Below are 15,335 nucleotides of genomic sequence, written 5' to 3'. Positions count from 1 at the left end.
CTCTGGGGAAGACAGAGGAAGACACTGATTGTGATTTGTAACTGCTCCTATCATCCCATCATCTCACTGTCCACAAACTCCCACAGGGCAGGGCAGATCTCTGGGATAGTGGATGCTGGCTGCCAGCACCAGGCACCACTGACCTCCCATGAACCAGGAATAAAACACTGTCCTCCTGAGAGAGCTGCCATTCTGAGCAACACTAAACAGTACATGAAGGTGTACATACAAGTGTATAGGCTAAGGCTTACCATGTTTTGTTTTTGTTTTGGTAAACTCACTTTGCTGTTAAAATGCTTTAGTTGGAATCAGTTCAATATATCTGGAATTCAAAAGGTTAATTACTGTACATTGTCGTTGGTCGATGATACCGTGGCCTCTACAGCACAATGTGGATTAAGATTGTTATCAAGCAAAACAACATACGGCAGCTTTGGAAACTCAAAGGACGTCTTTACTGTTCTCTGTTATGAATAATGTTGACCTGTGTCGCTGTGTATACTATACTTCATGCTTTTGACTAACGTTGTTGCTATGGCAAAGGCAGGTTTCCACAGTTAAAGAGTGTGACATGTGGTCTAATTCCTGCTGACAATGCTCTCTAACCTCTGATGAGCATCCAGCCAGGCAGAGTAAACAAGAAGAACGATAAACAACTTAGCAGAGGGCAGGCCAATAGGGGCTTAAAGTAGGGGCCTCCCACCAGCAAAAGGAGTATAGCTAAGAGTGGGATCTTCCACTGGAGAATCCCCAGCCGTTCAAAACAATATGCTGTCAGCTGATACACGGCAGTGTTGACACTGTGCACAGAAAGACCTCGTACACTACACTGCAGAATCTGGTATCTCCACTTTTCAACCGACAGCATCTCCGATGTTAGGCAAATGGTTCAGCAAATGGTGCAGTGGTTAATACTGTATTATTCAAGATTCAATAATTTATTTGCCATGTCAACAAGTTGATAGGAATTTGTCTTGGTTCATACTCAACATATACAGACAACCATAGATACACAAACAAGAAGGACAGTACAATACAAAAACAAAAAACCAGCAGCATAGGAAATTACATTCAGTTTTTGTAGTGCTATATGCATATACTATGAGTTCAGATGTCTAATGGCTACGGGGTAAGTGCTATCCCTGAAGCGACATGTTGAGCTCTGGATACTTCTATATCTCCTGCCTGATGGGAGGAGATTGAAGAGGTGATGTGCAGGATGGGAGTTGTCTGCAATGATTTTATTTGCCTTCCTAATAATTCTGGTGGAATAGAGTGAGGAAAGTGTAGGGAGGCTGCATCCTATGTTTTTTGATGCGCGACGTACTACTCTTTCCAGCTTTGATTTGTCTTGAGAGGTTGTGTGACCAAACCAGACAAGCATAGAGAAGGTGAGAACACTTTCAATAGTGGCCCTATAGAAGTGAGTCATGGCTGCTTGGCTGTCTTTAAACTTCTTAAGCTGCCGCAGGAAATATAGACGCTGGTGTGATTTGCTTATTATGAGACTGGTGTTAAGATCCCATGATAAGGACTCATGGATGGTGGTCCCTAGGAACCTATTGATGAAGAGGGGGGGGGAGGGGACACGATTTCTTTTTCCTAAAATCTATGAACATCTCTTTGTTTTTAGAGATGTTTAGAATCAAGTTGTAACTCTCACACCATCTCACCAGCTCCTCTACTGCTCTGCGGTAGTCGGTTTCAACCTCGTTGGTAATAAGACCTACTAAAGATGTGTCATCAGAAAAATGATATACTTTATTGCGACTGTAGGTCGCAGATTACTATGAAAAACCCTGCAAAACCTATCAGTCCGTCTGCTGTTCCGTCTGCTGTTCCGTCCGTTTCGCCACCATATATGGCCATCAGTCCCTCACTCTCACGCCTCGTGACACGTCACGCCACAATATATGGCCGTCAGTCCCTCACGATACATCACACCACCATTATGGCCATCATTCTCCATATATGAAGATCGAAACACTGACTTCATCAAACCCTGGATAGCCATACATGGAGAAGACTGGATCATCACCTAGATCTGCATATACGGTATGGAGCCGGCCAGCAACTCTACATCTGACCTCAAACCATTAGAACTCCATATATGGAGCTGACCTGTTCTGACATTCCATATGTTGATCCTTCCTTGTCTATGACCAACTGCAGAGGTTGACAGACAGGGAATACTGTACATGTGAGGGGAAAAACAACTACATTGGGAGAAAAAGAAAAAAAGAATAAGAAAGAAAGAAAGCAATGAGATAACAACAACAGCACACACATGCTTTAGACGACAAAACTGTGGATAGGCTTGTAAGCTTGTAGCAAAGACAATCTCCATGCGGAGGAGAAAGAAACAAGGCTGCTAATCACAAACATCCTCAGCTGCGTAATACACTTTGAAGCCGTTTCCCTCAGATTTGCTGACAGTTTGGTGACAGGCACATTGTAGTCTTGTAGTAGAATTTTTTTAGGTTCTAAAGAAAATGAGAACTTTTCAACAGTGCACAAACTGTAACACGAAACAGGTTATCAGTGACTGATTTGGGGCAGGGCATGCTCCATACACTGCACAATCTGATTACACCTCTGAGTTAAATTAACAATCAGGATTTCCCAGTTGTGCACCAGAGCAATCTCTCCTGTTGCGTTTTCCTTCTCATGTCTCTCGGGTATAAAAAGGGGAAATGCTTATGAAATTGGACTGCCTTATTCCAAACAGAAGACAGTTCAATGTTCTCATCAGAGCAACTCTGAACTGAAAAAGAGCTGACTAAGCAAACATTCAATTTGACCAGGACTAAAAACCCATTGTGCTCCCTCATTTATACAGTAAAAAGTACAGTAGAGAAGATCAACAAACTGAAACGAATGACACACGCTATGACACCTTATGTCGCCAGCAGGTGTAACCAAGACTATACCGGTGCTTTGCTGCTTCAGATAATGCTGCACGATTCTTGCTCAAATATGAATCTCACAATTCCTTTTTTTTTCCATGAAAATATTTAGTCTTTAGTCTGTAGTTGCTGAACATTACCACAGAAATGTAGTACCTGGAGCCAACTACTGTGGCTTTAAACAGACAAAATCAAAGTGCTTGACTGTCTTAAACCTCTTTTAAAGTCTCTCTCTTGTAGCAAAAACATAAGAGTAACTAAAATGAATTGGACAGCTAACCAATGCTGCACGATTCTTGCACAAATTTAGAAAAGAGATTGCATAGGTGTCTGAATCTAGATCACGATCTTTTATCGATTCATTTTGCAGCACTATGTGATCTAAATGTAATGTTGCTTTAAGAACACAGGGATCATTTTGTTCTTCAAAAGGAAGCCAGTTTGATGGGGTAGTCAGTCCCCTGCTGCACATCTACGATGACCTCTGACCTTCATTTCCTCTGCAAGTTGTTTAAGTGTTATTATATTGACAATTTCTCTGGTGCGCTTTTCTACACAGACTTATAACAAGCAAGGTATGATCAGGCATCAGGCTGCCAATCGAATATCCAAATATATTACACCTGTTGTTCCATGACCCTTTTAAGGCAGGAAACATAGGTATTCAAAGTATGTGGTTCCGACAATTACACCTTTCCAAATAAGGAGGACACTGTCTGGCATACTGGCAAGCAGCTCATTTGTTAATGTTTAGAGAAACCTTTGTTGTCTGGTCTCCATTGCTGTGTGCCTGTGCAGGAAAACAATAGATTGGCTGTTGTAAACACAGTGACATTACTGGGGGCAAAATGCTTCAAATTCCACAGTAGCTCAATAGTAAGACAGCCAGATACAAAAGGTAGACTAAACAAATAGTGTAATGTTATGACAACCAACAAGCATCTGGTTTCATTTGTATTGTTCCTGCCTTTTTCCTCATACCAAAATGCACAGTTTGATGTGGGGGAAACAAAGTGGGTGTGTATGAATTGTATGACAAATATGTCATGCTGAGAATGAATGCGTTTAACAACATTTCAGTTGCTGGTTTTCATATACAGTATATCAGTACATGTAGACTGCTTGTCTATTTTACGACCTTCCATTAGTCCGTTTCTTGCCAAACTCAGAAATGACATACAGTAGCTGATTTCAACCATTTATTTTCAGTCTGATTATGATCATTGTTATGATCTGCTTGTTCTTTTGTGGTATACTACTACTGCAGAAACATCCATATATTCTGTTTGAATATGGTATGTTTCGCAAAAGACAAAAGTTTAGTTATTGGCACTCATGATAGTCAATAGCAATGCCTTCCTGATTATCTTGTTACTTGTGAAAAATGCAGATGCTGATATGTGCATTGGTGTACTGATACAGAGGGATCGCTTGTAGGCAGCTGCTATTTACAGTACTTTGATCGAAATCCTTGAAGATTCTACTTTGCGTTTTAGAAGTTTACCAGGCAGCAACAGAACATTTCCAGCAGGATTAAGGGCCAAATAAGATACACATGGGTAAGAAGGGAAAGTGCTTTCAGTCAAAAGGTTCCGATCGAGTTTATTTCTCTGCTGTGCAGATTCCAGTGGAAAGTCCAGCCTCATGCCTAAATCTCAGTGCATGACGCTTTGGCACACTTTTCAAAACAGACATGCAATGGAAGGGGAAACTATATGTGTGGGGGAAAATATAACAATTACGCCACAATTGCGAAGCATAATAAAACACCCCCCATTGAGACTATAGTTGCTTAGTAAGTTTCAGCCAAATTGAGTGCATGGGTATGTGGTGGAAATACTGTGAAAGGAATACATGCCTTTACATGCCATGTCATGGCAATCTTTGTGCAATAGAGCCTTGTGCAGTGAGTGTTGATGCCTGGTAGCCGTAGTAACAAGCTACTACAGGTCAATATTCTCCTGAGAAAATATGCAGTAGGGTTGACCTTTGACCCTGTACTGGCTGATGATGATGTTTGCCATTTGAACACGGCAGGTCCCGATTTGTTCACATGTTCTGCTACAGCTGTAGTGTGTGTGTGTGTGTGTGTGTGTGTGTGTGTGTGTGTGTGTGTGTGTGTGTGTGTGTGTGTGTGTGTGTCATTTGAACTATATTTGTACAATATACTGAAACCATCACTCACCTGCATTGTAAAACTGATCAAGTACCACGGTTTCTCCAAAGTCCAGTTTCCCAAAATGCACGGTCTCCAGTTTGCTCCCCACGGTGTCACATGCATCCTTCAGACACTGCAAGGCCATGTTCTCTGCGTTGTTCGTATTGTTGGGATTATGTTCACTGTTAATGACATAGGCCACGGTAACAGGCCTGCTCTTAGGACTCTTCCCCATAGCCAGCAGGCCGCCACCTTCCACCGGACAGTTTATGATGGCACTGGGGCTGATGACGCTCGCGCTGATGACCGAGTCCTGCCAGAATGTCCCGGCCGCCGGGACGGCTGCAGAGCTGCAGCTCTCCTGAGCAGCAGAACCATGACCGGCGGAGCCTCTGTTCCCCCCCGGACCAGGGCATGGACTGAAAGACGGAACCGACAAGGAGATCCCGCCAACGTCTTGGCTCATGGTTAGTTTAAAGTGACACTCGTTGTGTTTGGTTGTGGGTTCTTCTTCTGACAGTGACAGTCAGTGCATCTAAAGCCAGCACTGTGCATGGTTACCCATAAGGGGGGGATTCCGTGTAGACCCGTGACTGGACATGCGAGATGTTGCACCTCCGTCCGTCCTCCGCCGACTTCAGCACAGGTAAACAAGGTCTGCGCAGCGCTACGTCGGTATGAACGGTGCAACTCCCCGTTGATGCATGTCTTGTTTCGGTTGCTGACGTAACTTGTATTACAATCAAACAAGAGTGATCGTTTGGATATGTTATTGTAGCCTACTAGCCTAGTATAAGCCCAGATGGTTTATCCTGCAGAAACGACTCGGCTACTGGCGGTAGCCAGAGAAACCACAGTTGATAGAGTCAGTAAACGATTGCATTCCAACGAATAGACATAACATAACGTTACTTCCCAAAGTTGAGCAAGACCGCTGTCAATCCAACAGCCTCCATCATTGAAAGATTGTCACCGCAGGGAAATGCACCACAAAAACGCAGTCGCAATAAAAGTCCAAACCTCCGATCGTCTTCTGTCTCGCAGCGTGCAAAACGGACATCTAGCATGCATGTCAGACTGTCCGAGAGGGGATTTCATGCACAGACCGTAAAACCCTGCCCTGCTTCCTCTGTTATCTTTCCTGCTCGGTCTCACGCACACACACAGGGCGGAGAGACTGACTGTGAGCTTTGTTTACATGGGCGGAGACATGGCCATGTATGGAACAGCGTAGCACAGTATCAATATTTCCTTATAAAAGGGGCATTTCACTCAAAGTAACATAAGAACAAAAGCGTCATTCATTCAATTCAGCTTAATAAAGTTTTATTTTACTTGAGACAATTTACTACTACTTTAGGCTATGAAATGAAAGGCTATTTATATTGGGCTACTAGCAAAAACCATTACGTAGATGCAAATACTAAGTGACAAAATAGCAAATTAAATCACTAAATCACAAATCATAGGCAACATTGGATTTTCTTTTGAAGAGTAAAGACGCATCATCATCACAGACTAAATGACTGCAGTAAACTATATTAAGTAGCCTATAACTAGTTAGCCCACTAATGGCCTTTCTATGTAACAAGAACGCCATCTTGTGGTAATACTATAATATTACAGACTCAGGGCCAGTCTCTCTCTCTCTCTCTCCCTCTCCCTCCCTCCCTCCCTCCCTCCCCCCACCCCCTCTCTCTCTCTCTCTCTCTCTGTGCGCGTGCCTGCGTGTGTGTGTGCATTTTGCCATCAAAGATATAGGTCAGTAAGGCCACAGATTTGGACTGTTCAAGGCCCTTTTCGAAATAGACCTTCTCCGATTGATTGATTGATAGATAGATAGATAGATAGATAGATAGATAGATAGATAGATAGATAGATAGATAGAACAAAAACAATCCTCGGGAGCTCTGGAAGCTACTAAACAACCAACTAGGCTGTGGTCAGAAACTAAAAACCAAACATCAACATCAAATCGGACTACACCCTCACAGCTTGATATAACATTGCAACAACTCTGGTTAACAAACATGGACAGGTCCCCCAAGATTTCAAACTAGCCAAAGTAATCCCCCTACACCCGCCCCACGTCCGAAACGATAGAGAAATGACAGAGTTACCGTGTGGGTAACTGTGTGGGTCCTGGAAATAAAAACGTCTGGGTTTCTGAGGCTACCGTGTGGGGGTCTCTCTACTGTACCCTCTACTGTACTGTACTGTACTGGCACACCCGAAATCATCATATATACAGTTAATATGTGTGTGTGTGTGTGTGTGTGTGTGTGTTTGTCTGTGTGTTAGGTTGCGCACAGGTAGTGAAAAACAACTATGCTGTTTTCGTGCTCAGACCCACCCAGCCACCCACACACATAGCTCCGTAAGGGAGGGGTTGCACCACTCAAAATTTTCTATGAACAGGTTGAAAGTATCTTGCCACAAATAAATTAATGTACGAGTTCCAATCTGGCTTCAGAACATCACACTCCACTGACACATGTCTCCTCTGAGCGACCACATCAAACACAAGGTGGATGCTGGCAAATACTACGGCATGGTCAAGCTGGACCTCCAAAAGGCTTTTTGACACTGTGAACCACTCCATACTGGTTAACAAGCTAAAAGCAATTGGTTTTGATAGCACATCAGTGTGCTGGATGCAGTCCTACCTGGGGGGGAGAGAACAGATGGTGGAGGTGAACGGTTGACGACAGAGTACAGCATCTTGAAATGGGTCTGGTCCACAAGATTCGATACACCACCAAGATACCCATGTGTACCTGTCTAAATACTTCCTTAATGTTAACGAAGCCCACACCCACAACACTAGAGAGAGTGCAACAAACCACGTGCAACCCAGATTTGGCACAAACTAATTATTTTCACTCCTATGCCACCAAAATGTGGAACGCCCTACCAACAGTCATTAAGACATGTGAATCCCTTAATAATTGACTCCTTCAAAACCGCTCTCAAAGGGCACCTACGGACGGCTGCAATTTTCCCCCTCACTGTATATGTTTCTTTTCCCTTTTTACCTCCTTTATGATGAACAGGAATATATAGAATTGTCTATTTGTACATCTCTAAATGTTTTGATGAATTGAACCCAAGGTGGACCCTCTTGCAAACAAGTGTAATGCTTCATTGGGTCGATCGTCCACTCACAGTTAACAGTCTTTGTATTGAGTTGAAATGTACTGCTTGAAATGTACTGTAATTCTGCAAACTGTTAATAAATATTTCAATCATATGGAGCAAGGGGTTAAGGAGGATCCATTCTGGTTCAGCCAATTCTAGATTGCAATTTATCCAGTTAAAGTCATCCATAGATTACATTACTCAAAGGTCAGAATGAACAAAATGTACCCAGTTGTAGATGTAATATCTAGAAAGGGCACAGTGCACACTGGGCCACACCTTCTGGTCCTGCCCAAAGATTGTTTTGGAAAAATATTTTTGCATGGTAGCATTTGCAGAGTATACCGTATTAATATTGTTCCTGATATCTGCCCTATGTTCGGATGCTCCGACGTCTCCCTCTTGCTGCCATACACTATACAGCAGACGCTCATGCTCGGTACATTAGTAGCCAAAATAATTATTTTAACTGAGTCAGTGGAAGACACCCACTGTAGCCTACCTTGTTTCACTAAATCAATTAATTTGTATCATAGAGTCAAGGTGAGCTGTAATAGGGCCCCATATTCAAATGTTGCTAGACTGTCCTGGCCATTGCAACACAACCTCTCCAAATGTATCAACTGTGTAACTGCTGGCCTGTTTGCCCTGCTGCTGTGCTCTTGTTGACGTTTATGTTCTGTATGGCTGCTGTTCCGCATGCCCTGCTACTGTAGCCTTAACCTCGCCTCACCAGGCTTGCCACCACTGTAGCCTGGATCCAGCCCAAAGACCCGCCCACTCTCTGAGTGGACTTCAAGAAAGCTACCGTCTGATAATCAGGCTACTTCTACTGTGCTCTTGTTGATGTTTCAAGATTGTTGTGTTCATAGGCCTATGCTATGGTCCACCACTCTATACATTGCCTAGTCTGGCCTATGTCTTGTTTGTCATGTCTATAAAAAACCTAATAAACAATATAATACAAAATAAATATTTCAATCAATCAAAGAATAATTTATTAACGGGTTGCAAAAAAAGTACAGTGGTAGTGTAAGAGCCATTTGAGCCATGCATCTATTCTGTGCTGTCATTGAAGGACTTGTCAATCAAGGCCTTGGTTACCATGGTTACAGGGAGGGGAGGGGAATGGACATGTTTGGACATCACTTTCTGGAGCACATGTCAATGATGTCATAATAACATCAAGCCTGGCTGTTGGCAACCGCCAACCAGACAGCTACGCCAAATAATGGGGTTTAGGCGGTAGCTCTGGTCCATATCCCTGCTGTTGCAACGGACCAGCTAGACCTACCTACCTATAGGCTAGACAGCTAGGCTACGTGCATTAATGGTAACAAACAAATAGCGTGTAGGCAACAATAGCATAGGACAGGAGGCTAACATTAGCCCTGAAACATGACTGCCATGATGATTATCATGACAGTCATGACGTAACTGCACCCTATTTTTGGCGCTCGCTGCATTTACAAGATTTCCGTATAAACATTCAGATTTCAAATATAAAGTACTCACAATTTGTCCCACGGGTGTTAGTTAGTAGCAGCACCAGCGATTAGAATTGCTGCATCCCGCGTTGTTTAATAAAAAGCATTTTTGTCCGAGCGCCCCGGCTACTTTTTTCAAACGGGGTTCGTTTGGGAAATCCACAGTTGCACACCGGGAGTGCACTCGCCTATTAGTCTGTATTGGCAGGGCGGTCAGAGTACCTATATCGAACACACCGAGTGCCACCCCCTCCTCCACTTCAAAACAGGGTGAAGTTTTTTCATGACTCTCGTATGAATACGAGAGTCATGAATCATGGCTAAGGCTAACATATGCTATGCAGCCCTGTATTGCGCACAGGTAAACAAATAGTTTTTTTTTATTTAGCCTGCGGTTTTCACTTAGTACGCTACTTAACTTGTGACATGTGACCAGTGACTTTGTTGTTGTGGCAGTGCGCCCCCGTAAAAGCAGGTAGCCATGTTGCGCGCACACACAGGTAAAAACAAATACCGGTAGTTTATTTAATTTAGCCTGCATGGGTTTTCTACTTCACTTGTGACATGTGACTTGTGGTTGTGGCAGTAGCCTACCAGCTATGAGCTGGTGGTGCATATGGCACGTTTATTATTATTATTATTATTATTATTATTACTTATCACCGATCACTGCAGGTTATAATATTAGCAATAACCTCCTCGGGTCCAAGGAGTTCTCTATGGACCAGAGAAATATATGCAAATGCAGTTCAATTTGATATTCTCAATTTCACCAGGTGCAGAGGAAATGTCATTCAAATGACATATGAAGCCCTTACCTGGCAGCCGAGCCCTGTCCTCTGTCAGGACTGTGCAGGATAAGGTGCAAGAAGAGGTGAGTTATCAATTGGCGCCATTTTCAATAAAATCTGTCAATAAAGTAGGCTACTTGGATACTGGAACATAACCGTGGGCAGCACTGGGCTGTCCTAAACATTTTTGGGCAGGGCACCTCGATGTTAAATTTGTGTACTTTCCAAAATGTAGAAAAATAAAGAATTTGGGAAATGGTCTGAGGTAGCCTAGGTTAAAATAGGGCTATGCAAGGTGCATTCATGTCTATTGGCTTCAACTTCTTGTTTATGCCCAAAACTGACTATCAGGCAGGTTAGTTTTTTACATTTTGGGGGGAAAAAATGTAACTTTTGGTCGTTACCCAGTAGGATAATATCTAGCCATGGTTCATGACTCTGTATTCATACTCATCATGGCAGTCATGTTTCAGGGCTAGATAATATCCATTTTACAGAGTAGGATAATATCCATTTTACTGTAATATAAAGTTGGGAGATTTACTGAAGTGATAGGGCCTATGGTTAAGCTCTAATTTATTTCCTGAATTTGAGAAAGAACTGTGTAAAAAGTAAAACTCTCAGTGTTAACTTCATGCAAATACATTCCAAACACTAAACAGCCAGTCTAATCCTTTTTATTTAATGTTTTTCAGCCACTAGATGTCACACATGGACCATGCACCACTACACTGACAGAGTGGTGAGTGGGCACTCAATTGCATTCCACCAGCATTATGATAGCTACAGCAAACTAAATTAATTCTCCTCCCCCCTGACAGAATATGATATATAGCCTATATGAGGGGTCTTCAATGGATAAATCTTCATGTTAAATGTGTGTTTTCAGACATTTAACCATACACCCTCAATACTTTGTAAACTTGATCTTTTGATACGGGTTGCTCTTTTTTCCCTCTACCCCAAAAATCTTAAAAAATAAAGTTCCTATCACAAAAAGATTTGGCCTGTAGCAACTCTGAGGACCCCCTAGGGGTCCTGGACCATCTGTTGAAGACCCCTGGCCTATATGACTTTGTTGTGTTATGGGGTGTTATGGGCAGTGCTGTAGTCCAGGTTTCTTCAGATGGTATACCGTAATTATTCCATGCACGACATGCGCATGTATAGGCTATATGCTCGCACATGGTCAATGGATGAAATGATTAGCAGACGGTAGATGCTTTTTCCCCCTAAAAAGTTCAGCACGGCATACACTACGTATCGTATAGCCTAATCGTATACGGCGCATAGCGGTAGACTACACCACTGGTCATGGGGTGGCAGTTGGTGGTAGAGAGCCATCTAGGAACCGAAAGTTTCCCGGTTTATGTTGAAGTATAACTGAGCAAGATAATGAACCCCTAAATGCTCCCAATGAGTAGGTTGGTGCTGTGCATGGTTGCCTGAGCTTCCACCGGTCGGTGTGTGAATATTTTTGTGAATGGGTGAATGTAATGCACATTGTAAATCACCTTAGTTAAAGGTGTTATAGAAATGCAGACCATTTACATTGTGTCTGTCAGCTTAAACACAGCTGTAGATATCGGTAGATACTTTCATGTGATTAAGTCATTATGGCCATGGGCTAAGATTATAATGTAATATAAACCATAAATGCTCATTGTCCACAGATGAAAGATACCCCTCCCCACACACACATGCACGAACACACACTCATACTCTCTCTCTTCTGTCTCGCTACATATAAATCCTGTCTCTCTCTCCGCTTCTCTCTCTATCAATACACACACACACACACGCACAGTCACACACACCCACCCCCGCCCGCGCGTGCACCGGCAGCATGGTTTAACATTAGTGTACAGAGTTCAGTGCATATAAGCGATAGAGTAATAAGTAAAGGTTTGGGTTAAATGAACATTGCTTGGTGGTTCACCATCAATAAAGCTTCTATGCCTCCAAACAAGGCATTCCATTCTGCTCTGCCACAGACCATGAAATGGAGAGAATCACTCACTCTTGCCAGACAGAAAATAAAGATCAAGAAGTGCACTTGGCTCTGCAATGGACATATAAGAGATAGATAGTTGCAGGCACAGACGTATTGCAGTCCTCCATAGATATCTGCCAAAGTCTACACAAACATTAGAGGGAAATGGGAGGAAACAAAATTACAGAAATCTGCTAAGTTTGACAAATGGTTGGTCCAGCGTTGCCACTAGCTATTAGCCTGCGATGATTAATAAGTGAGAAAATAATTGCACTTCATTGAGATTGATGACGCCCCATTTAACCTCCCCACTCACTAGCGGTGCCACGGAGCACAGAGATGAGCACCGGACACACTGATGCTCTGTCGGCCTCGTTGAAAACAGGCACACATGCACAGACGTGAACATGCATTTGCACGCACGCAAAATAAATGAGCCTGAAACCCACAATTGTGCATTTAAACACACATCCACTGCACCATGCACACGCACCCACATGAAAGAACATGTGCATAACTCTCCCCCATCCACAAACGCACACGCGCACACACATGCACGTGCACACACACACACACACACACACACACACACACACACACATACACACACACATACACACACACACACACACATTCATAACACTCCCGCTCCATGCACAGAGATTTGTACTGTAGGTTTGTAATGATCCTACGGGGCTTTCGCTGGAAGCCTTAGAGCGCACTCTGATCATAAGTTCATTGTTGGTAAGTGAAAAACAATGATCCCAGTGCTATGAGGCCTTCGGGAGTCTTTCCCTTCCGCCAATATAGAAGCATTTAAGTAGACACCATGGGGAATTAATGACACCGGAGTCACATTAAGCATCACGCTAACTAGTTCATGAGCTTTGCACCTCTCGTTAGACAAGAGCTCGTGTGTGTGTGTGTGTGTGTGTGTGTGTGTGTGTGTGTGGGGGGGGGGGGGGGGGTGTAATTGTCTGTGTTTATGTGAATGTTTACATTCATTAGAAGATCGAGGAAGTGCTGCGCAAGACAGATTTGTGATGCAGAATCTTTGTCAATTTAAAACACGCACAGTCGCACACAGAACAGCGTAAAACAATGCACCTGTCCCAATCACAGACTATTAGAAGTGCTGTGGCAAAAATAGCCGACCTATAAGCGATGTGACGTGTTGCAAGCTTGTAGATCGGTTATTTTCAGTGCGTGACACCAGCGAACAACGAAATATACATCAGGCTTTATCCTCTCACTACAAAGAGACGTGGCCAAGGTTATTAAAGAAGGATGTAGCAGTGCAAGATGGCCGCCGTTGTGACCAGAGGCGGTGTGGGGAGATAAATGGTTGACCCAGGCTGGTGTCAGGGTACGATTGATGCCACTATCAGCCCCACTGCTTTCCCAATGATTTTCTCAAATCTCTGATAGAGTGTGTTATCTAGTTACTGGCATGAGGGCAACGGCCTGCAGGCACGGAGAAGGTCAATCTATGAGGACAATCTTTGTTGGACTAAATGAGAAAAAAGACCTCACAAAAAAGAATAAAAAAAGCAGCTGCTAGGTCTCTGGGATAAGATAAGCCAAATTACTTCTCTTTAGTAGGATAGGCCTTGGGCAAAACCGTGCGAGAAAAAAAGAAGTGAAGCAGCTGTTGGTGCTTCTAACTTCGCCGTTGTAGATCTCACCTGGAAACCTCGCTCTCTTGAACTAATGTTGATTCAGTGGCAGCACCTCAGACATTCAGGCTGTGAAAGGGGATCGCTTCATCTGCATTGGCCAAGTAAATCCCCACTCAACAGACAGGACGACGGAATGTCCAGCAACATTTGAAACTAGCCGGAAATGTCGCATTGCAGATTGCACAGCTGAACATTTCTAATCTTCAGAGGTCTCAAAACAAGGCAAAGAGTAGAGACTAATAGGTTTTAATTTACCAGGCATGTACCTGATCAATAATGCCACGTCAATAATGATTGAGAGGTCCATGGTGAGGGGAAATGATTCTACTCATTGTCTGAGAAAAATGAAGGTGTGGACACAGCCTCGGGTCGAGGCAGATGTCCACAGGTCCTGGTGTCATGTGGTGGTCTTGAAGATGAATGGATACATACTTGTTACATAGCACTATACTCCTTTGTGCTGGTGGAGGGAATGAACCCCTGAAGCTTAACATTCATATAGTTCTCGGGCACACATTATCTGTGTACCATTTATTATAGTTTGACTCAGAAAAATGATGAAAACCACAAAATGTATGTTGTGACAAAGGTTATTTTTCCAAATGCAAACCAAATGCAAGAAAACATCGCTTTCTTGTATTATTTTCCGAACATAAGAATGATGAAAAATGATGAAAACCACAAAATGTATGTTGTGACAAAGGTTATTTTTCCAAATGCAAACCAAATGCAAAAAATCATCGCTTTCTTGTATTATTTTCCGAACATAAGAATTTGTGTTTTCTGTTGATGAAATTAACATGAATTTGATCAGAACTGGGTGGAGCTAGTATTGAGTTAATAGCAGCCTGCAGTTGCCACCAATAGAAAGAAGAAGTGGCAATATTGTCTTCAGGTTTCCCTTAAATTGGGGGTTTGATTGTCACTGGGGTTGAATTCGCTCATGGTGCATCCGGCTTAGCCAGCCATGTTTTTCGGTGGCAAGCTGGCAGAGGAGGCATTAGTGACTCCCAACAGGTTGGTCCAGGCACCTGTTCAGCAGGGAGCAGAATGGACTATGGTATGCAACACAGAATATATCTTCCTATTCCGGGCAAGGTATATGGAAAGGAGTTAAGGTCACTGACGTCATTTTTGCTATCGTGCAATTCCAGACGGCAGATTCGTCGCACCATTCACTGGC

At 43.1% G+C, this 15,335-nt stretch overlaps 1 protein-coding gene across 2 annotated transcripts in view; it reads right to left on the bottom strand.

Annotated features, from left to right (window-relative positions):
* The window catches only part of map3k5 (mitogen-activated protein kinase kinase kinase 5), a 68,545-nt gene extending 62,346 nt beyond the window's left edge, over window positions 1-6,199 (bottom strand). For both annotated transcript variants that reach the window (XM_080791177.1, XM_080791178.1), the window contains exon 1: window positions 5,092-6,199. In XM_080791177.1, coding sequence (XP_080647303.1) covers window positions 5,092-5,530 — 439 coding nt within the window. In that variant the 5' untranslated portion in view covers window positions 5,531-6,199. The remainder of the gene's footprint in view (window positions 1-5,091) is intronic.
* Between the last annotated feature and the right edge of the window lie 9,136 nt (window positions 6,200-15,335).

Source organism: Protomyctophum bolini (genome assembly GCF_963924005.1).
Source record: "Protomyctophum bolini genome assembly, chromosome: 19".
NCBI classification, from domain to species: domain Eukaryota; kingdom Metazoa; phylum Chordata; class Actinopteri; order Myctophiformes; family Myctophidae; genus Protomyctophum; species Protomyctophum bolini.
Note: the sequence above shows the minus strand (reverse complement) of the source record. Positions and strands in the feature narration are given on the sequence as shown.